Source organism: Lissotriton vulgaris, chromosome 6 (genome assembly GCF_964263255.1).
Source record: "Lissotriton vulgaris chromosome 6, aLisVul1.2, whole genome shotgun sequence".
Taxonomy (NCBI): domain Eukaryota; kingdom Metazoa; phylum Chordata; class Amphibia; order Caudata; family Salamandridae; genus Lissotriton; species Lissotriton vulgaris.
The window spans coordinates 1735725882-1735752459 of NC_141694.1; the positions used below are offsets into that span (position 1 = coordinate 1735725882).

Consider the following 26578-nt stretch of genomic DNA (forward strand, 5'->3'; position numbering starts at 1 on the left):
CACACTCAATCTCATGCAAAAATACCCACACTCTGCAAACAACTACACATGCGCACACGTATACTGTGTACACACACGCACACCCACACTCCCACCCATGCAAATACACACATTCTGCAAACAACTACACATGCACACACGTATACTGTGTACACGCACACCCACACTCAATCTCATGCAAATACCCACACTCTGCAAACAACTACACATGCACACACGTATACTGTGTACACACACGCACACCCACACTCCCACCCATGCAAATACACACATTCTGCAAACAACTACACATGCACACACGTATACTGTGTACACACACGCACACCCACACTCAATCTCATGCAAATACCCACACTCTGCAAACAACTACACATGCACACACGTATACTGTGTACACACACGCACACCCACACTCCCACCCATGCAAATACACACATTCTGCAAACAACTACACATGCACACACGTATACTGTGTACACACACGCACACACTTGTCTCATCCCCTCTGTGAAATCACTGCCACAGTGAATACACATTAAAGGAGCCAGAAGTCATTTCCGGGCTCTGCGTGATGTGCGCCCAAGACCTAATCAGCACCACTGCAAATGGGTGTGAAAAGGCCTGTCAGGAAGAATCAATGGCCACATTTCTTCTCTTTAGTGCTAAAAGTGATAATCCATTCGGTACAATTCCGGTATTTGATGCTTGACTGAGCGGCCACCACAGTAGGGGAGAGCCTCTCAGAGCCTGCATATGAGCGGAGGCTTCTGCAGCGCATCTATTCCCTCAATGGAGGTAGAGGCTCCTAAAAAATCCTTCCTGAAAACATAAATATCATTAATAACCTTTCAGAGAATGCCCTTGCTAGTTAATCTTCCTGCTCTTATAAAAATGACTAGCGAAACTAATAACATTAAAGGGAATTGCTCCTGCTCCTTTCCTTTTAACAAATTATGCTGTCGGTATTCGTATGGCCAACATATGTCTCAGTAGCTCACTGACTTGTATTACGACAAATGACATATTTGTATTCTCGTTCACAAAATTGATATATTTTTGTGTCAGAAAAAAGACTGTGCTATGAGGCATACTACAAAAATTGTTTACAAAGCTTTTAGGTTGGAGGCTTTGCACAGGCAGGCAACTCAACATGGCAAACGTAGAGAACACAAACACACATACACATGCTAACCGTACAAAGGCACACAAGAAGGAAATATACAAATAGGTACACGTTCACACACACAAACAACATTCCAGAAGTATAATATATGTTGATGTAGAAAATGTGCCCTTTTTTGCAAAATCAGCTCAAATTTGTTTTGCCTTTTTGCAGAACCCCATTTTTCTGGCTACGGAATTCTATGCACCTTAGCCCTGCTACCCAGTGATAAAGTACTTGTGCTCCTCCTTTCACCATGGTAACATTGGTGTACTCATGATTGACCTATTTAACTTACCTTTAGATCCCTAGTATATTGTTCCCACAGTGTACCCAGAACCTGTAAGCTAAATGTTACCAGTGGGCTGCAGCACATATTATGCAAACTACTGTAGTGACAGAGTAAAGCATGTCTCCAGGTCTACTACTGTAGTCTGGCTGTGTAGTTTTAAAGTAGCAATGGAACCTGTCAAAATAAACCCTTTTGACAGGCCTGATCCTTCCTTTTAAGGGGCCGATTCCGATGTCGGACGGACTCAGGTCCGTCTGACATCGGTCAGGAGCAGTAACCCACTGACCTGCTGTCGTGGGTTACGGCCCTTCTAATATGATGCGACCGAACAGGGTTCGGTTGCATTTGTATACTTCACAATGGAGGCATGCATTCCGAGCGGAATGCATGGCTGCATTGAAAAAAGCAGGGGTGCAGTTCATCCCTGCACCCTGTGGCCGGCACCCCAAGGTGCCTGCCACCGGGTGCGGGGATCCATAGAGGGGCACCATAGGTACCCCCAGGCTGCCATTCGGCAGCCTTGCACCCGTGGGGCCCTGCTGGGGGCCCCCAAAGACAGTTTCCGACTGCCTTTCGTGCCGGTCTGTCCGGCACGAAAAGGCAGTGAAAAACTGCCATCGTACTCCCTCGGTCGTAAAGAGGCGACCAGGGGAGTACTGAAGGATTAACGGATGGCAGACAGGATCTCCGAGCCCATCGTAGGCCATCCGGAAATCCGAGTCGGATTCCATTCTGACTAAGCCCATCAGAATGGCTCGGTCAGAATGGAATCCGGCCGGCACTGACCGATTCGGTCAGAAGGGCTCCGAAATGGTTCGGAGCCTTTCCGACCCAAATCGGAATTGCCCCAAAAAGTTGATATGTCACTCCTAAGATAGACCCTATTGCCCATAGAGTAGGGTGCAAGGTTTTTAAATTTAAGATATGTAGAATTTTAATATTCCTCATGTCCTAACAGTGAAAACGCATAAACACAATTTTCACTGTAGGAAGGCTGGCTGCTTCCATAGGGAAACCCTCAATTACATTATAATAAGTTATAATGCTACTTATTGATTGGTAACAGTGAGAACATTTCAAGGACTCTTTTAATTTTACTAGGTAAAATCTAATTTAATGGTAAAGTTGAATTTTTCCGTTGGGCAACCGCAGAGAGCACAGCACTTCCCAAGCGGAAGCCAGAAAGAGAGAGCCCAAAGCCAACATTTGTTTTGTCGCCTCTGTTAAATGTTACATTTAACAGAGGCAACGAAAAACGTGTTGGCTTTGGGCTCTCGACCTGTCACAGTAACTTATATAAGAGAAGAATCAACAAAAGAATAAAAGACTGAAGAGTCTAATTAATTTGTTTTGTTGTGTACATATGTTCTGTTTGACTTACTTTGCTACTTCTGTCACATTGTTATTGCCATGAATCTCACGTGTGCTAGGGAATTTTGTAAATATTCATGTTGCAGCTTAAGCCACAGAATTAGGAGAGGTGGGTGGTTCTCTCCTCCTTGTAGCACCATATAAATAGTTTTCAGAGAAAGACAAGTTAGTGAATATTTCCAGTGGCGCCTTCCCTATGTCCAATATCACCATTTCTTGTGGTTAAATTCACTCTATTATACACCCCTCCAGTCTATGCTAATCCACTGTACATCACGGCGCTGTACACTATTATTTTCTATGTCACTCCATTCTATGGCACTCCAGTCTACGCCACTCCACTGTACACCTCTCCACTCTATGACACTTCACTCTACATTGCTCCACTGTAAGCAACTCCATCATAAACACACTCTAAGGTGTTCCACTCCATGCCATTCCACTCCACGCCACTTCAGTGTACACCACTGCCCTGTATGCCACTCCACTCTACGCTATTCCATTCTATGCCATTCCACTGACCGTCACTTCACTATATGCTACTCCATTCTATGCCACTCCGTACAACGCCACTCTACCCCACTGCACTCTACAACACTCCACTGAATGCTGCTCTACTCTATGCTACTCCATTCTATGCATCTTTACTCTAGGCTACTCCACTCTACACTATTCCACTCAATGCCACTCCACTCTACATCACTCCATGGTATACCACTCCACTATAAGCTGTTCCACTGTACGCCACTCCACTATATGCTATTCCAGTCTGTGCCACTCCACTATACACTACTCCAGTCTATGCCAATCCACTGTATGTCACTTCACTCTACACTACTCCATTGTTTCAGTGTACGCTACTCTTCTGTATGCTATTCCAGTGTACGGCACTCCACTCGATGGCACTCCCCAGTAGCCACTCCATTACATGCTATTGCCCTGTATGCCACTCCACCCTACCCCACTCCACTCAACACCACTCCACAAAACTCCACTGTATGTAACTCCACTCCACCCCACTCCCCTCCACCCCACTCCACTCTACCCCACTCTACTCTACGCTATTCCACTCTTATCCACTTCATTCTACTCCACTCCACAGTATGCTATTCCACTGTACATCACTATTCTCTACGACACTCCACTGAATGCTACTCCACTCTATGCTATTCTGGTGGACACCACTCTAAGGTACCCAACTACACCCCACTGTACTCCACTCAATTCTTTTGAATTTGCCAGTTAGAGCAAATATATCCCTTCATCTGTGTACGCTTCACTTCACTGGCTTCTTATCGGAAAAAGAATCCTGTTCAAGGCACTAGCGCTAGTTCATGGAGCACTGTATCGTAGGTTCAATGCCGAGTTTGTATTTCTAAAAGCATATTTGCATCCTGAGTAGGATATGCAAAGTCAAGGTGTGCTCTATTTTCATTCAGGAACGCTGGGCTGCACGGAGTAAACCAGTTTCACTCCACAGTCTCTCTGTTATGGCGAAACGGTGCTACTTTCCACTGCTTGGCAGCCGTACAGAAATATTCACAAAGAAAATGCCCTGAAGCATTGAAGGTAGTTCGGGCTGGACTGTTCCCATGAGGCACAGGGTCAGACTGATTTGCATACGGCCATGTCTGAACTGGGGTGGTGTGGAGTGCAAAAAAACGATGGATTTAGGCCCAGATCTCTGTACTGGGGTGAATGTATGACATTGTTCTGCATTCTGTCCATCAACTGTGGTTGTTGCATTTGTCACCCCGAGTGAGATGGGTATGCTCAGACGTGAGTCCCATGCTCTCCATACCACTGGATTCAAGCAAGCCGGGCTGAAGACGGCTGGAATGCCAGAAACCGGTCCTAAGATGCTTGATTCCGGTCCAGGAAAGACATGGCTTGGCAGTTCAGGCTGGACTGTTCCCATGAGGCACAGGGTCAGACTGATTTTCATATGGCCATGTCTGAACTGGGGTGGTGTGGAGTGCAAAAAAACAATGGATTTAGGCCCAGATCTTTGTACTGGGGTGAATGTATGACATTGTTCTGCATTCTGTCCATCAACTGTGGTTTTTGCTGAAGCATTGAAGGGGCACTCCACAGAGCTCCCAACCATCTGATCTCTTTGCCTCGCTGTATAGAGCCTACCTTGACTTTGCCTATCCTACTCAGGATGTAAATATCCTTTTAGAAATACAAACTCAGCATTGAACCTACAAAGGTATTTATTTGCACTCACTTCGAGGGACCACGAATATATTAAAAAACATTAATAATAATTATACAAACAATTCATAAGATATACAATAAAAACATATACTAAAATACATAAAATTATTAAAAAGCAATATATTACTAACAACTATATTTTTGTTAATGATATTAATAACATAGATATTTTTTGAACATTGATGTTAACAACATAGATATTTTTGTTAGCGATATGAAACTCTGAGATATTTTTGACATCGATATTACATACCTTAGAAAATTGATATTCTTGTCAACGATATTCTTGTCACTGATATTCGTGGCGCACAATATTTGTTTATCACAATGTTAAAAGTTCGATATTTCTGCATCTCATTAATTTTAATTAGGATATTATGTCCGAACACTGCGAAATTATATAAAAGCCGAAGTCCTGCAAACTTCACATTCTACTGTTAGGTGCCATTTGCCTTGGTACTTTGCCACCGTGTCTCTAAGTGACAGAAAGCATTTTTCCAAAATAAAATTGACTACTCTTTGTCCTGAAATATACATTTAGAATTACAGCATCATTTTCTTCTTCTTCATCCTGCAAATATGTAAGCGTAGATCCAGGTGATAATGGTGGAGAGCATTTATACCTAGAGTAAAAAGGCCTAAAGGTTTAAACAAATATTTTTTAACATTTTCTTGTATGTAGGGTTAGGCATTGAGCACAGGTATCATGTCTGCTCGTCTTGCCTCCTCCAATATTCTCTTGTTCTTTAATATTTGTTTGAGGGACAGGATCATAATACGCTCACCCAGCTTTATTGTGTTTTTGATTGCCTTGCTTTCCAATTTGCCATTTCCACGCACGATTATGGCACTTTTAATTGAAAATAATGAATGAAATAGAAATACATTTTTTCTTTGTCAACTTTATATTTGTTATTTCATTTTCAATCTTTCAACATAATTTCATTGTTATCCACAGGGAAATTCCCCTGCCACCGTAGAGGTGGAAGAGTGACTTGAGATTCTAAGCCTGGTATAATTGAATTCCCACAATACTCTTGCCAGGACATTTTCACAGGGAAACCAATTGGTTCTTTCATGTTTCCTTGGTACAACAACATGTCTCTAAAGGACTTACCCTTAGAAACCTGTTGTGGTGTAAAGCTCTACAATTTATAAAGCAATTTAGTCAGTGAATTAAGACCCAAGTAAAATGTATGATACTAGCATAAATGTATTAAACTAGTAAACCATAAAGCCCAAGAAAATTGACAAAGAAAAGTGAATAACCACATTTACAGTGAAATCAAAGTGGTACTAATGTAAGACTACAGGAAAGTAAACAATATGGGTCTTCTTCAGTGGGGGTTGAAAAACTTCAAAGGTGATCTGGTGCCAGCAAAGAATCAAAATGTGTAAGAGCCTCATTTAGAGTTTGGCTAACACAGTCCTTCTCAATTAAATGGAACATTTGTGGGGTGATTCCTTGTCCGCCAAACTGATGGTCTACTTACTCTATTTAGATTTGGGCATAACATCATGTTTCTGCTGGTGGTGTTGGTGCTGGCTCTACCGGCAGAAACCTTACACTGACAGACCAACAGACTTACAAATGTTGGTGTAAGCACATCAGCCATGTTCTGAGGCACTTTCTTTTACGTTAGGGAGAGTCAGCAAAAGTCTGGTGGTCCCAAAAAGAAAAATAACCCCGCTAGAATGTGGCTTTTGTATTTTGGCAGATATTGATCCCAGAAATTGGGATCAGATTTTTGGGGTGGATCTGACTCTTCTCCAAAAGTGATGCAAGGTTTATGGGTACATCTTTGCATTTTGCAAGTGGCATACCTAAGATGATTTGTGAATTTTTCAAGCGGGTGTTGAATTAATCCTAAACTTTCCTTAGCAGGCATTCCTGGATGATTTGCGGCTATTTTACCTTATGTGCCCCCTTCCCTTATATTCCAACGTGGCACCTAGCCTCACTTTATCCGAAGGTTTCCTCTTTCCTGAGTTACTCGACTGAAGGACAAGTTAAGCAAGGAGTCATTAAATATTCTGTAATATGTGCATTTTGCCTGTGACCTACTGCTTGGCTCCCTGAGGACATCCAGTTATTAGAACCTAGATTGTTCTTCTTATTAAACTTGATAAACCAATAAGTTACATTTTTCCGCTATTGACTTTTTCAAGAGAGTGTGCATTAAAAACAGCTGGAGAAAAGCAGGAAACATATTTTCTGAAAAAGTAATACCACTGTAAGTGTTTATAAATGCACCTATGCACATTCTGGTGGCAAACATCAAAACTGTCACTAAAATATAACAAAATACACTGTTAATCAATTTAGAGGGTACCTTGCACCGTAGTATAGAAAACATTTTCTTGAAACCAGATGAGTATGACAGACCACAGGTAGGTTGTGAAAATGGGAACAAATGTAAACTATTTTCCTTACTTGCTTTCAAGGATGCATGACTGCCAGGCACAGCTATCTAGGTGAACCTCTGTCACTTAGACTGCGTTACTGCATCAGAAACATAGGACACTTGCGCGTCTAAAAGCCTAAAGGCCACTCTGATGTTGGCAGTGTGGCTTCAACTGAGCTGAAGTAGCAAGTAAGTGAAAGAGTACCACGTCTATAGAATGCCGACAAATTAAGGTCTCTGTCCACTGTAGTGTTCTAAACAAGTTGTGGTGTTCGTAACGACATAAAATGAAATAAAATGCAGTGTGCCAAATGCTTAAATCCTAGTTCCCACTTTATTCAGTCTTCATATGGAGCTATTAGGTCTGAGACTAAACAACGCAGGTGCTGTCAATCACCACAATGCCAAAGGCACTCAAGTGTACCTCAAGCATATCTAATGAAAGGCAACAAAGACATTGTCATCTATAGAAACTGCCTAAGCCATTCAGAAACTTCGATGCTGGAGAACCTTCTTCTTCTAAGTCTCGGAAAACTGACTTCCTGCTCGACAAACCCTCTCTCATGAGAAAATATGATCCTAGTATTTTAGAATCCCTCAATCTAGAAGGTTGCTCCACCACATGACCTTCCCACGAGGTTCACCATGGACTCCACTCTGACAATAGCCCCTCTTATGAACAGTGTGGCCAAACAGCAAACTTATGTCTTCAAGCTCTGAAGAAAATCTGCCACCTTATCCCCTTTATCATGTCAAAACGACTGCCCATTCATTAGCCACAGTCTGAGTGGAATTTGAGAAAGCCATCTTTATAGGTGCACAAAAATCCTCTATCTCTTCAATCAAAGTGGCACTGCACTCGGCGGCAAGACTTGTCCACTCTACATGAACATTTAATCACATCACCCACCCACTATCTCCCCATTGTGACCAAAATACGATTCAAAATTTGCTGCATAGCCAATAAAGTAATTAATGACATAATTAGCAGACAAGGTGCTCCAAACTTGGAAAATGACCCCATTCAACAAGTTCATGAAAGAGCACAAGGCACATCTTTTGAGACAACTCCCAAACTAAAAATGGTCCCAAAGGTCTGTTGTTGCTAAAGAAACCCCATCAGTGCTCTTGAACTGATTCTTATGAAGTGAGATACAGTCTCCCTAGGGCTTCAGGACTCTAGACACTGCAAGGGTGTAAGAAGTGAAAAGATAGACCTTGAGAGCCCTTCTAAACAGCTGAAAGGTATTTTATGCTGAGTAAGAGTGAGAGAGAACATTCCAAAGGATGGGGGCGACAATAGAAAAGAATGAAACTCCAAGTCTGGCTTTGGCACGGTGAGGTATAGTTAGGAGATCCAACGTGCTCCACCTGAGGGAAGGCGGAGAGAAATATCTGGGTAATAACTTCTTTAAGAAGGTAGGGTCTTGTCCATAGTAAGCTGTAGCACAATAGAATAGAGACTTAAGTAGAATTTCCTTTTCAACCTGGAGCCAGTGAAGTGTCAAGCTTCAGAGTCCCTGGCATACTTTTGAAGGTAGCAGACAAGGCTAGCCAGCATGTTTAGGACCCTTTGCGGGCTTCGTAATGACATGGCAGGAAGGCCTAAATAACAGATATTACGCTGGTCCAATTTGGAAATTAAAGCTTCAGTGACCACTCAGGGTCTGAAATGCGGAGGAATCACAAGCATCAATTTCTTGAGAGTTCTCATTTGGAGGAAGCAGCAAGAGGAGACTTTGAGTACCAAGCGTAAGATCCGTCTCGAGCCAGCAGCGCAGGCTTTGACAAATTCCCCTTTGTACATCTCGATGTAACCCCGTTTTATTTTCACTGTTCTCTTCAAAGTGCCCTAACTTCTGTTAGGTATAATTGAGCTATATAAACGATATCATAAAATAAGTAAATAAAATAGTCATGTAAAATAAATCTTGGCATTTCTCAGAAGCAACATGATTCTACTGTCCTTCACGCGTCAACATGCTCGCTACTGTGAGCTAGCTCCCTGCCCTGTGCTATGTCTTCTTGTCCAGCAGCTACTGCTACATACGCTATGGTTTACCACCAATGGCCTCATTCGAATGGCTGTGGTCCAAGTACATACAGTGGTGGCTGCCTCTGTATGGGGGTGGTGCCGCACGGGGAGACATGAAAAAAAATTAAAAGAATAAGAGTACCTTCCTCGCCGCCGCACGTCTCTTCTCCGTCCTCGCTCTCTGCTACTGAAAGCACCCAGGCTCCCGGACTCTCCCAGCCAATCACAACGTCGTAATTGGTCTGAGTGGCCTGTTTGGCCGCTCATGCATTACCTTGGAGGCTGGGCAACGCCTAGTAGAGAACATGCTAAGTGTGCATGACTGCTTGGCCAGCCCCACAGCCGTCACGCACATTTAGGGAGAGTGCAAACCACTCCTGCGTCCCCTAATGGTGGCAGGCCCATCCCTGCTGGAGTCCCACAAAGTGAAATAAAATAATAATAACTTCTTCTTATTATCATTTTATTTTTATTTTACACTGCTCAATGAGCAGTGGGGCGACGTTCCCCCGCCTTAGCCGAGGAGCCGGCACTGAGTACATGCCAATACCACTGGATGTGGTATTTATCAAGTGAGGCATTACCTCACCATTCCAAGTTCTGCACCTCAGAACGGCGTATTGCATAGTAACAACGCATGCTTCTACATTTTGAGATGCAAAACTTGGAATATGAAGTCTTTTTCCTGCACCAATTCAGACCGATTTTAGGTGCTATTGTATCCGCCGGACCCGTGCAAGTAAAAGCGGTGGGGCATTGGGGTCGGGTGGCTCGGGGAGGATTTCAACAGATGACGAGGGAAAATTTTTTTTTTATTTAATTTTCCCTCATGGTCGTCTGTCGAATTCCCCCCTCCCCCCACCCTAACCCGGCCCTACCGCTCTTACCTGCATGGACCGCTCCTGCATTGTATGTGTGTGGGAAGAGGGGCAGTATAAGCACACTAATTGTAATCTTGACCAGAATCAGGATTCCGGGTCCAGGCAATTGGGGCATCAGATACATTTCCTTGAAAACATTAAACCAACGGCAAACAGAATGCAAAAAACACCACAAATAAACATTGTCTGAGACTCATTCTTGTCATCTGTTTCTCCTCCACCAAGTAGCTTCCAACTTCATATCTTTTCTGCTGCTTATAGTTTCCAGCTAAAAATGGGCTGATGTATACATTTTGCCTTAGGTTCCTGCATTATGAGAAACATGCCTGTATTGTGTTTCACGTGCTCAGAAAATCCACCCATCAACACAATTATAGAGTGATCTTACATGGCTATTACCACTCTTAAAGATCCACAAATAGCTCACGCCTCCACATCCCTGGATTTCAATTTACTCACTCGCAGGGCGCAAGCTTCTAGAAAATGCACCGCGTGCATGGATTATGTTATCTTGTGTATGATAACATAATCATATGTCTTGTGTATGATTAATTTTCTCTTACAATTGGGGAAAAAAGGGCACTATATGTGCTGCTGTGCAAATCTTGTATAATAATATTAAATCCTATTGCATTTGCAGTAATTATGTGATTGTGATGGTTTCCTTTTTAATAGTTTCTGTTAAATTTGACAGCCATGTGAACGTCACAGATTCAAAATTCCTTGAAATAGATACATAATCGGGGAAGCTTAAATACATGAAAAAACACATTCTCTTCATTGTGTCTCAACACAGGCCTTCACTTCTTTGCTGAGTTAAGAAGAAAAAAGAAAGTCGTAGGGATATCAACTGCATATTATTTAAGCCTGCTACCCCACATTTTGTGGGCACAGAAAATATGTGTTCAAAATAATACTTCACTTATATTCAACTTGTATTGGCAAAGCCAGTAAGTATTCCTTTTAGAATGTGTATGACCTATTGGCTTTACCAATGCTTGTTTGTGTTGGTACATTGCCCAGAGGACCTTGAAATGCTGGTGTGATTTCAGCCTGAAGGATAATTGCTAAAATTAATGTCTGAAGCCAGCTGGACCACAATAGCGAATGGTCGAAAGGGGCTGCCCAGAAGCACCTTTTTATATGTCTTTGTATGATGTGTGGTGTGTGGCAGGTGACAACATGAACTTTCGCCGGACAGCTAAATCTGTAGGCGAGACCTAAAAAGCAATTTTTATTTGAATGGTGGCATGTTTTTCTTTTTTTGCCTTACAAATTCGGATCAAGAAGGTGGCAGAAAGTGTGAGACGTGCTAAAAATGCCAATTAATTGGGTTCCGGGCATATTTTCTTCTTCCTATAATTCCAAACATATACAATGCTGAGAAATCAAGCGGTTATACTGGAACCCACGCGGATAATGCCACACCTCTCCTGGTAATTCATTAAATACTGCAGTTAGTTCATCTCTGTCAGTGGAAGCTGTGAGAATTACCAGCAGAAACAGTCTTTCCCACCAGTTATCCTTATGGGACCAGATATAACTGTGGTGGAAAGCACAGACAGGAATGTTATTACCAGCTTGACTGTGTCTGCCTTAGTTACTGACCGAGTTAATAATCGGGGACTACATCTGAAGGTGTGCATCGCCATCTCCATGTAACCACAAATAGGAACAAGCAAAAATTCACAGTGAGAACACCTAAAAACCCAAACAGGTTCAGATGACAGGACATGCTGTAAGAATTGCACAAGTGTTTCCTTATAAGTGTGCATACAGTGTGCGAGTCGCGCGAGCCAAGTAACATCTCTACCCACCACAACCGTTTGGCCCCATAGATGAACATCAGGCAAATAGTTGGTCATCACCGCAAAGTCCTTCATTACATCATAAAGTAACATGATCTTTAATTGTTGGTTGACTGAAAACACTTGACCAATTTTTATGCATAAGTAAAACCAAACAACACCCATGATACCCAAAAGAGGTAGGGTTTGCAAAGAATACATTTAAGCAAAAGATTGTATTTACATTCCATACATGGTCTTAGCCATCAGGATAACCAGAAACACACTTTGGTAATGAATCTCCCTGTGCTTTTTGTGCCAGCAGGCCCCAATTTGTACTGTTTTTGTCCGTAGTAACTACTGGATTCAAGCTAGCCTGGCTGATGACGGCTGATTAGCCAGAAACCGGTCCCAGGATGCTTGTTTCCGGTCCAGGGAAGACATGGCTCGGCAGTTCGGGCAGGACTGTTGCCATGAGGCACAGGGTCAGACTGATTTGCATATGGCCATGTCTGAACTGGGGTGGCGGAGTGAGCTAAAGAATGATGATGGATTAAACCCAGATCAGTTGTCTGAGGGTGAGTGCTTGCAGTGTTCAACACTCCGTCCATCATCCCTTTTGGTTTTGCCAATTTGCACAATATCATTACTGCTCATAATAAACTCCTCAGTAGGTTGTCAATGTGGTGCATTCTGGGACCAGTAGTTGCAGCACCATACATATCACTAACAGATACTCAAATAGGTTTTGTAACTTGCCAGCCAAAATATGTCCCAAGCTTGCCCATTCCTTTTGTCATCATAACTGAACCTTCCATGTTCGGGCTGTAATCCCGAACCTCTGACAGGCCTGCATGTAATCCTGCGGGGGTGCTGTCTTCACAGCCGGTACCCCATCAACATGAAGTTCCATACTCGCCAAAGACGAAGACGCAGTCTACGTTCAGACGTAACTTTTAATTATGATTTACAGCAGTTCAGGCAAAAATAATTACTTGATTTAATATTTGTATTAGATGGTCCGAGCTGAACCTGCTATTGGGAACCAGTAATCAATCTTCGGACTTCTCTGTACTTTAGTCACTGGCACTTTTAATGCATCGAACCGACATCGGTGGGGGGGTTAAGCTGCTTTTATTAATCCTAGGCATAGGCTCCTGTATGAAGGTTACCAATTCTATATACTTAACGCGCATGCACCTATGTGGACTTTCTTTTCCCAGGAGTATTAGGAAGTCTGGACTCTAAAAAGGAAATGTACCCGCTGCTACAGATTGTTATTTTAAATGTTATCTTCTTATCAGGTCTGCATTGTATTGTCTGTTTGTGATATTTTTATGGCTGCAATGGTCGAAATAAAGTTATTGACTGACCGAATCACTTGATTACCCTGCCCTACGCGTTTTGGAATCTTACAGTCCTTGTTCACGGGCACTTGGTCGGCAGGCCATAAGAAGTGCCACTATGCTGGTCCAATTTGACCATCAGTGACGCCCGAATGGTGAGTTTGCACATAGCGAGCAGTTATGATATTGGCAAATTGGTTTGCAGATATAACTGTAGCCCTCAATTAAAATACATACCAGAATAACATACAGGAGTGCAGTTAGAAATATACTTCATTGTTCGCATGCTAAACAGATGACACCTTCATGAAAAGAGTTTCAAATGGATATTGGTGCTGAAAAATAGAAGCAATCAGAAAAGAAATAAAAACAAAGGTCACTGCAAACGGAATTTACAACTCCATTACCCGGAGATAGGAACTGAAAATCCAGGAGATAGGAACTGATAAACCTGGAATGGGCCCTGTGCTCCACATTGAAGGGCTGGTAGAAAGCATCCTGCTATCATATCAGAGTCTAAACACAGAGCAATAAAGTAAAAACGAAAACCCTGGCACTGAAGAGAACTACCTTGTATGCGAACATACACCTTGTGAAGGACCAAAACGCGAGGTTGCCCAATGGCTAAAGTGGGCTAACTTCCTATCCCATACTGTTTGCTGAAGTGGGTGGGTGCAAATTGTGAATGACACATCAACAGACCAATGGATAGACACAGCTGGCTGAAAGACTCTTTAAATAGGTATATTATACATTCATTTTTTTTTTAAATCTAAGGCTCTTGGCTAACGCCACACCTAAAAATTAGCATTCAACGATGGGGCCTGCGACACAAGTGTTCATCCTTGCAAAATTTCCCAGAACACCCATCAATATTCTCTCTCCTTGCTATCTATCTGTGTGGCACAAGAAATATGGAAGAAAATGCATCATGGCCGAAAGGCAGAGACCCTCACTTAGAAGTCGTTATATCTGTTAAAAAAGGGGTCAACCCAATACCAATTTAAAATATTGTTTCCTGACTTAAGTTAACATGCTATTGCTGCCCTGCAAATGCCTGATAATAATACTGTACTGTAGGTAGATCAGCTAAGCCTATTGGCAGAAGCAAACATGTGACCCCCTGCATTGATAAATGCTGCAAAAAGGTGCGAAAATACTGTTCCCACCAAGTATGACGGATCTTCAAAGACATCCTGAGCCGCCACGAATGTTCATTACTGTGAATCAGCAGGAATATAATGCATTACAAGGTAACAAAGCGATGAGTCAGCAGGAACACGATGCATTAAACGGTAACAAAGCGCGCGCGGCCGTTCCACGACCACGCTGTGCATAATGTTTCCTTAATGTGTCCAGGCAATTACATGGGACTGCCACACTGTCGACACACAGCCGCGAATGGGAAAGTGACGCCTGTCTTCCTAGAAGCAATCACAGCTAATTGTAGCCTGTATAATTTCCATAACTATGCCCTTGCCTTACAAGCTGAACCTATCTGTAATTTCAGAACACGCGGCACATGTTCCAGCCGTGAAATTACCTTCTGGGGAGCCCTCGGAGTAATCTTCCCTGGGTCCCCCCAACTGGTTGATGCGCAGCAGCGCCTCGGCACTCGCCACTCGCCAGGGGCTCTCACTTCCGGGAGTCTCAGAATCCAAGTCACAGGGAGATTCAAAATGGCAGTCGAAGTCTGAAGAAGGTGCATTGGACCAGGAGAAGGCGGGAAAACGAGAGAAAGAGAAACAGAGAAAGAATGTGAGAGCTCGAACAACAAAACAACAACACAATGTGAATAACACTAGTAGTAGTCATAGTCACCCTAAACATATAGCTATACCACTAATAAAAAAGATGTTATAATTTATATAGTTTTTGTTCTAAAACGTGTACAAGAAAAATATTTCTAAGCAATTATTACGCAATCGTAAGCACAATCCCTATATAAGTATATTCTCATACTCAGAGATTTTAATATGTTCAGAGTTGATACAATAACATGGAATACAGAGCACCCTACCCACGCTGGTTTATTGACACTACATATTTCCATCTACGGTTCTTTACTTTGAGAATGATAATGAGCAGAGGAGAGCTATCAAGAAAGAATGTTACTGTGCTGAAAGCTGTGCTCATCCATATTATGAGCACTTTACAATGCCAGCTCCTGAGCTCACTTTAAGTACATGAACAATCGGTCCTGTCCGGACACAGCAACGGGCGAGATGTTGGAGTGTGAATATTTCACACTCTGCTTTTGAAAATAATTAGTCAGGTGGTCTCCAACCTTTTCTGTAATAAGACCTGCTTAGGGTATATGAAATAATTCTGAGATACTAATATTATTACTGTGGGAACAGTGACCACGTCAGACAAGACTACATCAGTGGCGACCCCAAGCAAGGTTACTAGCAGCGATCACCTCTTTGCATCAGGCAGGGTTACCAGCAGTAATATGAGATCGGCATTATGAACTTGGAATGCCTATACGTGACACCCCATGGCTGCAGTGCCCTGGCACCAGCACAATCACAGTGCACTGTACATTTGGCCTAAATTCCAGGGAGGTATGGATTTTCCAACTCTTCGTTGTATGTGACTGAGACGTTCTGGTGTGACCCTTATCATTGTGCAACAGATGTTATGCCCGGATTGTCTGGGTGCGACTCTGATTGATGTGCGCTGACAGGGCATCTCCTTCCTGATTCATTCTCCATTCCTCGATTGTTCCCTTTCTGGCCTTCAGCACAGCAAAACAACTGCCCTCAATTCACCAGGCCATTCCAGACAACAACGTGTTACCAAGTAGTATTGTCTGGCTAGGGCCTGGCCGGTGAGAGTGATTCACTGGGCTGGAGGAACACTACCAAGAATGATTGGGAGTGGGTCAAATGACTGCATGACCCAACCCTTTCTTTTGAAGAAAAGGGCTAGTGTGAAAGGCCCTTGTGGACGCCTTTGGTGTGACCGACTATTGCTCTCAGCCCATTCCTGCTCCGCATCCTGTGGGTGAACTTTTCGAGTGGCTGCCAATCCACTTTCGCCGATTGACCTTACTGCCTATCCTCACCTGCTTCCCCCGTACCCTGAGAGGGACGTCAGCCGCATGCGGCCTAATGGCTGGGTGGAGGACGGGTTTCTCCAATAACGGGGTGTAGGATAGTCAGGTGAGTTAGAGGGTGGAGGGAGGCTTAGGGCCACACGGTCTGCAGCGTGTTACCAATTGACCTGCTGGGTATCAATTGCACAGCATTAGGGTGCTGGGTGTATATGTGTGCGATGGTGTTCCATACCTGCCTGCCTGATATCCATTGCACCATGTAGTCGTGCGGAGTGAGTGTGTGTGTGGAAGTGACAGTAGGTAAACCGCCTGTGATTCATGACACTGGCTGGCAGTTTGCCTTATACGTGGATTTCTCATTAGAAAAGCATTGTGTGTGACATTGGTTTTACCCATGTGCCCTCGGTGCTGCTAAAAAGTGGTATCATTCTGTGTGTGTACATATTTCTGCTATTGCTGTGGCCCATGTTGCACCCTCGGACTGTGTGGTATTGATTTATAATAATTGTTAAGGGTGGGCCCGGGGTGGACAAGGTGTTGCACTGATTTAGGATGCTTGGGGGGGGGGAGGGGTAGGGGGTAGAATTGGATCTTTCCCAAATGTGCATATTGCTGATGTCATTCGAACTCGCCTGGGCCTAGTACGGCTAGAAATATTTCGGAATGTAATTTATGCCCAGAAATACTTGATATTCATGCTGTGTTGATTATTATATGTGTGTTGAATACAAACATTATTTACACACACCATGCGTAAATTCTCTTTTGTGATGCTCAATGTATTTATCGTGATTGATTGCTGTGTCAATGCTTTACACATTGCATTTGTTGTAACCTGGCTGCTCGGTACCAAGCTAGCTGAGCGCAGGATATACAGTGTGTATAATCAACCGCCCCTGACAGGATTGGTAGGTCCTGCCTAGCTGGGGGATTGCCTTAGCCAACCAGAAAGTGCTGGTTCCAACAATGTTTTTTTTTTTTTGAAAACCTTTATTTAGAGAAAGCAATACAAATACAGACCTACAACCACAGGGGCCGGTCAGTAACAGCAAGTATCAAAGTCTGTCAGTATTACACAGCTCATCAGCCGGCAACCCGGGGGTCCAGCAGCGATAAAGTACTCCCAGATGATATCCTTGAAGTGGAAAGAGAATAATTGAAAGGTTTCACATTTTTTATTTTTTAAAAACAAAACAAAACAACCTAACCCCGAGGTGATGTATGAGGCGTGCAACTGTCCCAGATATCAGGGGGAGCGACTCAAGATGACAACTACAAAAGGATATGAAAACAGAAGGGGGGGAATGAAGGGGCCAGGGTCAGACTACCAGGTGCAAAACAGCAGGACAGAACGTATGGAATGTATGGTTAGGCAGTTAAGAGCTTGGGGGTGACGATCGACACGGAGCTGTCACTTAAAGCTCAAGTGGGTGCCACGGTCTCTTCGTGCAATGTCCAGCTCCGAAAGATCCGGAAGATCAGACACCTACTTCCACATGCGGCTCTGTGCCAGGTCGTCATGTCCCTTGTTCTCTCTCGCCTCGACTTTTCTAACTCTCTCTATCACGCACTCCCCCGATGTCTTTTGTGTCGTCTCCAGGTCGTGCAGAATCAGGCGGCCCGTCTTATCTTTAAGATCCCTAGGTGGCAATCTGCGAAGCCCTTGCTCCGCAAGCTCCACTGGCTTCCAGTTGAGGAGAGGACAGCTTTTAAGACGGGCTGCATGGTCTTCAAATCTCTTCACTGCCCCTGCCCCGCTTTTCTTAACTCCCTGATCACTCTGTATCGACCGGCACGTTCCCTCCGTTCAGGTTACCATCACCTACTTGTCACTCCCAAATTCAAAACCAATAAATTTGGGGGCCGTCGTTTTTCTCTCCTTGCCCCTAAATTCTGGAAACCCCTTCCCCAGGCCATCAAGTCCAGTGGTTCCCTTTTTCAGTTCAGGAAACTTCTCAAAACTTTTCTGTTCACTCTCTCTGGGTAATCTCTCCTTGTCACTCTACACATGCTCTGTCAGCAAGCGCCAGGAAACCTCCGGGTGTCAGTGCGCTCAAAAAGTGCCATTTAACATAACATAACATACGGGGACTGAGGGATGACATTTGGTTCTACAAAGGGGGGGGCACAGATTTCTCCACGATACGAGTTCCACTGTCCCCATATCCTTCCCCATTTCTTAGGTCGTCCACGGGCGATGTACACAGTTTTCTCTCGGAACATGCACCAATCCATGTTGTCCTCCCACGTGGAAATCAGAGGTGCACGTGGAGACCCCCACAGCTGGGCGATGTCTCTCTTCGCAATCATGTTACCGAGGGAGGCCCATTGAGTCTGCGCTATGCTATAGTCATTCGGTTCCCACACATTCAACAGACGTCTCCTGGCCTCTGGTAAAAGCAAAACACCCGTCACTTCATCCATAACCTCATGCACCCGTTTCCAATACTCCACCACTACCGGACATTCCCACAAAATGTGAAGAAAAGTAGCAAGCATACCACATCCACGCCTACACAATCCATCCAGAGAGTAACCCATACGCATCAAACGTGGACCCGTGACATACACGCGGTGCAGGATCTTCAATTGCACCAGTCGGAGACGCGCCGGGATCGCCACCTCCTTAGGAGAGGATATCGCAGCCTGCCAATCTTCATCGTCCAGTTCCAGCCCATCACCGGTCCAGGCCTCCCGAAGCCGCACCAGTAGATCTGAGCGATTATTAATCAATTTTTTATACATAAGAGAGATAGTGCTGTCCGGGACATGCCCATCAAGCACCCTGTCTTCCAAGGGAGAGGACTCCGGGACATCCGTACCGACCGGAAAGACGGATACGAGTGCGTGACGAACCTGCAAGTAGCGGAAGTGCTCCCTATTGCCCAGCCTATATTCCTGTTGGAGTTCCATAAAAGATTCATTCCTCTCCTTAACCCAGACGTCCCCAACCTTGCTAATCCCTATGAGATCCCACTTATCAAATCCCTTCGTTCTCCAAAGACAGCCCAGTCGCTCAGCCGCATAAAGCGGAGCAGCTCTGGTCAGCCGATCTGCCCATCCCGTGGCAGCAGTCGCCGCGCCCCACACTTGTACCGCAACCCTGGTGGGTCCAGTTAAAAACTTTCCCGCCGACCTAGAGTACAACGCCCTGTTATAATCTCCTCCCGGGAGCTGCCATCTATCCATCTCAAACGCCGGGTTAGGGACCGGGCCATACATTGCGTGGTTGATGGCACTGAGTTGCGACGCCCAGTAATACCTCTTAATATCAGGCAGCACAATACCACCGTCTTACCAGGGTAGAGTCAGTTTCGGCAACGCAATGCGAGGCCGCCCGCCCCATATCAGTTGGTTCCAACAATGTTGAAGGCTATTTCGGTGAAAGAATGATACTTTGATTGAAAGAAATACTCTGTTTTGAATGAGTTCAAGGAAAAAAATGGCATTTCATTAAACAAAGTAGCAGTAGAGTAACAAATGTAAAATGTAAGTGAGTTTTGTGAGTAGTGTCAGATCCATTGTGAACAACTGGGTTGTTGGTTGGGTGCAGTCTTAACCCTACTCAAGCAATAGCCACAATCCCTGTTAAGGTGAATCAATAACTTAGAGACAATGTGTAAAGTATTTATGCAGCTCACACCCAGAAATAAAGTGGAAGCAAAACACAAGAAAAATCCTAACATCATTTAGAAAAATAGACTAAAATCTAAAAAATTATTTGACACCTGCATGACAAAAATCTAATCAGTAGAACTAAAGTTATGATAAGTTTAAGGTAAAAACTAGCTCCAACAGTTCAATGCACCAGCCGCGGACCTGGTCATAGTTAAAAAGTATGGCAGATTGAGATGTAGTGCGAGTCAGATACAAAAAGTGGATTGGGCCCGGTTGGCACTTACCTTCAGACTTAGAAGAAATTTGAAGAAAAAGTTGCCTGAGAATGTAAAGTTCAGCCCGGCAATGCTGCAGGCATAGTTCGAGGAGGAGGCATCATCATCAGGGAGCCACTGGACAAAGATGCAGTGAAGATTTCCACATTCAGACTTAGGGCCCCATTAGAATGTCAGGCAAGTCGCCACGGCCATGCGAGCGGTGGCGATCCGCCCAACATCCATCCCCTCCCGCCACCCATTTCCCCCCGCCATATTACTATGATGGGGGGACAACGGCGGTTCCGCCCGGTCAACGAGTTGACCGGGCGGAAAAGGGTTTCATATGGTGGCGGTGTCTGTTAGACACCGCCATCCATATTAGGGTGTGTGCAGGAACATGCTTGCCACGGAAATGTATGCAGGAATGTCTTGTGGGGGCCCGTTGCAGGCCCCCAGGGACTCCGGGGGGATGGTGGGTGCACATAGGGGGTACCTATGGTACCTCCTGCACTTTAGCACTTTACTGTACAACGTGTCAGGCACCGCGCTGTGCCTGTCATGTTGTGCATTAAAGTGCACAATGTGCATTTTTAGCATTGTGGTAGGCGGTGCTTTCAGCACCGCCCACCTCAATGTTAAAAATGCGGGATGTGCCCGCCAGTCAGACGGGCGCATCCTAATGGCCCCACGGGACCGCCGCCCTTATGGCCTTAAGAAATCCAAGAAGATGTGTCGCACCCTCGAGAAAACCTGGCGAAAATACCCAACCACTGACAACCTAGCTACCTTCAAGAACGCCACCCGCAAACACCACCAACTGATCCAATCCACCAAGAAATTAGCAATTAAGGATCGACTCGACAACAACGCCCACAACAACAAGGAACTATTCAACATCGTCAAAGAGTTCACCAACCCCACCGCCGGCACCACCGACATCACTCCCTCCCAAGACCTCTGCGACTCTCTAGCTTCGTTCTTCCACAACAAAATCGCCGACATACATAACAGCTTTGGTGACCTATCCACCCCATCCTCCTCCGAACCAAAACCCCCCTCCAACAACCTTTGCGCCTTGAACCCAATAACCACTGAAGACACCATCCACTTGATGAACTCCATCCACTCCGGATCGCCGACCAACCCATGCCCCCACCACATTTTCAACAAAGCAGACTCCATTATCGCACCCCACCTCCGAGACGTCATCAACTGCTCCCTCAACTCCGCTACCTTCCCGGAAAGCTGGAAACATGCCGAACTCAACGCCCTCCTGAAGAAAACCACAGCAGACCCCTCTGAACTTAAGAACTACCGCCCCATTTCGCTCCTCCCATTCCCTGCCAAAGTCATTGAGAAAGCCGTCAACAGTCAGCTCACCGCCTTCCTCGAATCCAACAAATCCCTCGACCCTTCACAGTCCGGCTTCCGAGCCAAACACAGCACCGAGACCGCCCTCATCGCAGCAACAGACGACATTCAAACTCTACTGGACAACGGAGAAACAGCTGCTCTCATCCTACTTGACCTCTCCGCAGCCTTCGACACAGTCTGTTATAGCACCCTCATACAACGCCTTAGCAACGTCGGAATACAAGGAAAAGCATTGGACTGGATCATCTCGTTCCTCGACGGAAGAACTCATAGAGTGCACCTCCCCCCTTTCAAATAAGAGGCCACTGAAGTCATCTGCGGCGTACCACAAGGATCATCACTCAGTCCCACCCTCTTCAACGTATACATGAGTACCCTCGCTTCCATTGCGTGCCAACACAACCTCAACATCATCTCCTACGCAGACGACACCCAGCTGATCCTCTCCCTCACCAAAGACCCAAACACCGCCAAAACCAACCTACACAAAGGGATGAAAGAAGTAGCCGAATGGATGAAAAACAGCCGCCTAAAACTGAACTCAGACAAAACAGAAGTCCTCATCTTAGGATCATCCCCCTCCGCATGGGACGACTCATCGTGGCCACCGGCCCTGGGAAACGCACCCATACCAACGGACCACGCACGTAACCTGAGCTTCATCCTGGACTCCTCCTTCTCTATGACCAGACAAGTCAACGCCCTCTCATCATCATGCTTCAACATCCTACGTATGCTCAAAAAAATCTTCCGTTGGATCCCCACCGAAACAAGAAAGACGGTCACCCATGCACTGGTCACAAGCCGACTGGACTACGGATACACCCTTTACGCCGGAACCACAGCCAAAACACAGAAAAAACTCCAACGCATCCAAAACGCATCAGCTAGACTCATCCTAGACATCCCCCGCCAAGCTCACATTTCCGGTCACCTGAAAGAACTCCACTGGCTCCCCGTCAACAAGAGAATAACGTTCCGTCTCCTCACACAAAGCCCTCTACGACCTAGGACCCGAATACCTCAACACGCGCGTGTCCGTTTACACCCCTACCCGCCAACTACGATCGTCCAATCAAGCCCTCGCCGCATTTCCCCGCATCCAAAGATCCACCATGGGGGGAAGATCCTTCTCATACTTAGGGGCCAAGACCTGGAATTCTCTCCCCATCCACCTCCGCCTTACACAAAACCACCTCTCCTTCAGAAAACAACTAAAAACGTGGATATTCGATAAGTAAAGTACCTCCCCTCCCTCAAGCGCCTTGAGACCCTCTGGGTGAGTAGTGCGCTATACAAATTTTTAACTTGAACTTGAACCATCCTAATGGGGCCCTTAGTCTCTTTTTTGGAAGTTGAAAATTTCCAGTGGGCCAAGGCTGGAGGCTGCAGCCTTGAGAATTCCACGAGGCCAGATACCCCTCAGGTTTTGCTGCTACAGAGAAGAACATAGCAGGAGCTGCCGCAAAGTCAGGCTGACCAGTGATGCACCTTGGTTGGATAGACAAGCAAGTTGTTACAGGTCTCCTCTCATTTCTCAGAGCAGTTTTTAGCCAAAGATTTACCTACTACCAAGTTGTGGATTTTGGCTATCTGGGCACCTTTATCACCAACACCAAGGGTCCAGACACTCCTTGGGGGGTAAGGCTCACACAGGCTGGGTCCAGGTGTGTGTTCAAGATAGTTTGAGCGTTTTCTGTCCATAATTCTCCGATCAAGAGTCCAGCCAACTACTCCATGGATCACTGGGTCACTGGGTACAATCAGTGGAATAGGGCTCAAGCAGCAGGGCATGCATTGAGGGTTCAAGGCAGGCCCCAGGCAGTAAAGCAGTTCTTCCAGGTTCAGCAAAACAGTTGTGTGGTGCCCACAGCAGGCCGCTGCAGTATGCAGTCCTCTAAGAGTCCTACCGCAGGTCCAGAAAGTAAACTGAAGGATGGGTCTGATGGTCCAATTTTTAGACCTAGTGCCTTCTTTGAAGTAGGAGAAATTTCAAGAGAATTCCCTTTGAAGTGCTTGAAATGTCCTGCTTCCCTGCCCTGGCTCCAGGCTGTCTGCATGAACAATGTAGGAGTGACAAGTCCTTTGTGTGAAAGCAGGGCACAACATATTTAGTTGTAAGTGGGGCTGTGCCCAGCTACCCTCCGCATCCTGTAAAGTGATGGCCCGTCCAGGCACAACTAATCCCTCTATTGTGTGGCTATCTGGGAGGAATAAAGAAAGTCAAGCTGCCAATTACACCTAGTTATGAGACACAGGAACTGGCTGCAGGCACCAAATAGCTTGGGCATGAAAATACCAACTTTCTAAAAGTGGCATTTTCAAAATTGTACCTTAAAATCCAACTTTACCTTTAAATAGGATTTCGATTTTGAATTTAATTTTCAGGCACCAAATATGAAATGTTACCTGTTTCCAGAAAAATGTTATCACTTATTAAATGAGGTAAGGCAAGCCAATGTTATCCTATTGGAGAGGTAGGCCTCAAAGTAGTGAAAAATTAATGTAGGGGGTTTTCACTACCAGGACATTTAAATCTCAAAAATGTATATCTAACCTTTAAATTACAATACACCCTGCCGTATGGGCTACCTAGGAGACACTTTAGTGGTGATTTATATGCAATAAAAGGGGAGTTTGAGGCTTAGGAAGGGAGTTATATTGCCAAATCGAATTTGCAGTTTAAAACTGCATTTGGACTGCAATGGCAGACATGTTTTTAAGGAGCTACTTAAGTGGCTGACACAATACGTGATCAGGGCCCACTAGTAGGTTTGATGTATAGGCCTTGGATATATGTTATACCACTTTACCAGAGACTTAAAAGTTAATTAAATATGCCAATCAGGTGTAACCTAATTGTATCATAGTTTAGGGATTGAACTCAAGCACGTTACCACTGGTCAGCAGTAGTAAAGTGCACAGAGCCTTAAGGCCAACAAAAATAAATTCAGCATAAAGAGGGGGCTGAAGGCATAACATTTGGGGCTGACCTTGTAGAGAGGGCCAAGTTCAACACTCATGTTTTTAACCAGCCAGTCAGATGAACCAATAATCTAGGTGCCAAAGAAAAGTTATTGTCAGGCAATCACAATTCTATGGAAGGTATGTCATTGTGGTAGCAAGGAATCACACAGCCAACTATGTGGAAGAAATTAAATGTTCTAATGATACACCTGTGTACACACTAAGGCCCATGTTGTAATTTGCAAAAAAAATATTGTATGAGAAAATCCTAACTGTAGACCTGGTGGGTGTATCTTTAAATGGGAGTTCAACAGAAGAAGCATTAATGACAGTGTGCAGTTACAAACTGACACTCCTGTAGGCGTGAAAATGAATCCTTCCCACCACCAGACACACAGGTGGTGCTCTTGAGCACCTGCTGACAGACTGACATGGTCATTATTGTTTGTATTTGCATAGTGGTACAGAGGCTCCACAAGTAGCATTACATCTACCCTCAGCCAAATAGGGGTCTTCAAGTTTCACATCAAGGGCTAAAAGAGCTACTTGCAGACAAGCACAGAGTGAGGGTTAATCAGCTCCTCCATGTTTCTGTGCTATGCTCTACATAAACAACTCTATGCATCAGCACATTTAATACACATCGTGCATTTTTGTTATGGGTGCAGTCAGACCTGTTCTGCATTGGTCACCTTTGGACAGAGTGCAGTAAGGACAAGATGTGGCCACAAACACCATTATTGGTCTTGGCCCCGGCTTCTTCCTAGTATTACTTTTAAAGTTGTCTACATCAGTAGCAGGTCCACCACGAGTCCTCTGATTGAACTGGATAAATAAGTTCCAGATCATTGTTAAATAGTGTCAATTGCCATCTATACACAGAAGGTAGTCTTGTACACTGCCTTCTCAATCAGTGTTCTATGTGGCACCACAGAGTATAAGCTGTAGGAGCTTGTTTTCCTAGAGTAGCTCCTACAGTAGAAGTCCAGATCGCCGGTCTGTGTTCTGTATGTGTACAACTAAAGCTATCTGGACTGAAGGCCTGATTTAGATGTTGTTGGGACTGGTCCCGCCGTCGCTTTTTTTGGTGGTCTTGCGCCTCCAACTTGGCAGTTTGCCCACTGCATTTAGATGTTGGTGGGTTGTTGGAGAGAAAACAGTTGCAGCCCCGCCACCTCCATCAGGATCTTTCTCCTGGATTGACGGCATCAGAGGCAGAAGCGGCTTTTGGAGGGCGTCTTGTTAAGATTCCCTCCGTCCCAATTACGATGTGCTTTTCCGTCGAGGCAACTGTGGCAGGGAAGCCTCCAAGCTCTGGTTTCAAGGAACAACGAAAAAGAGGTAAGAATGTACCCTGTTTTTGAGTCCCCACATCCGTTTCCATCTTGAACACCATCGTCCAGGTCCTTCTTGTGCTACTGCCACTTCTCCACGACACTCAGCCATCTCGTTGTTTTGGAATCTGAGGTAGGCTTCTCTGTCACTTGTCTCACTATCAATCAATTGGCAACATTAGCTATCTCCTCGTGTATGTTTACATAGCTCTTACATTAATTTTTTTTAATGTGTCATGCAGGTGTTTACATCTTACTACTTATCGTGGTAAAATGTACACACCTGTATTGACCCACTTAAAAATATATCAGTGGTGAGGTGGTTGGTGGCCAAAAGTCCACAGGCAAAGGGCGAGAAATTTTATCCAGTGAGCAGTGCAGCACCTCTGTCTTCGATCCATTGAACTGGAGGGAATTATGTCTCAACCGGTTCGCAGTGGCTAGCATGCACCGATGAAAGGTCTCTGT

At 44.9% G+C, this 26578-nt stretch overlaps 1 protein-coding gene across 1 annotated transcript in view; it reads right to left on the minus strand.

The window, feature by feature from the left end:
* ALK (ALK receptor tyrosine kinase) overlaps window positions 1-26578 on the minus strand; it is a 2610699-nt gene that overhangs the window by 2052618 nt on the left and 531503 nt on the right. The window contains exon 4 of the mRNA XM_086925973.1: window positions 15043-15192. Coding sequence (XP_086782099.1) covers window positions 15043-15192 — 150 coding nt within the window. The remainder of the gene's footprint in view (window positions 1-15042; window positions 15193-26578) is intronic.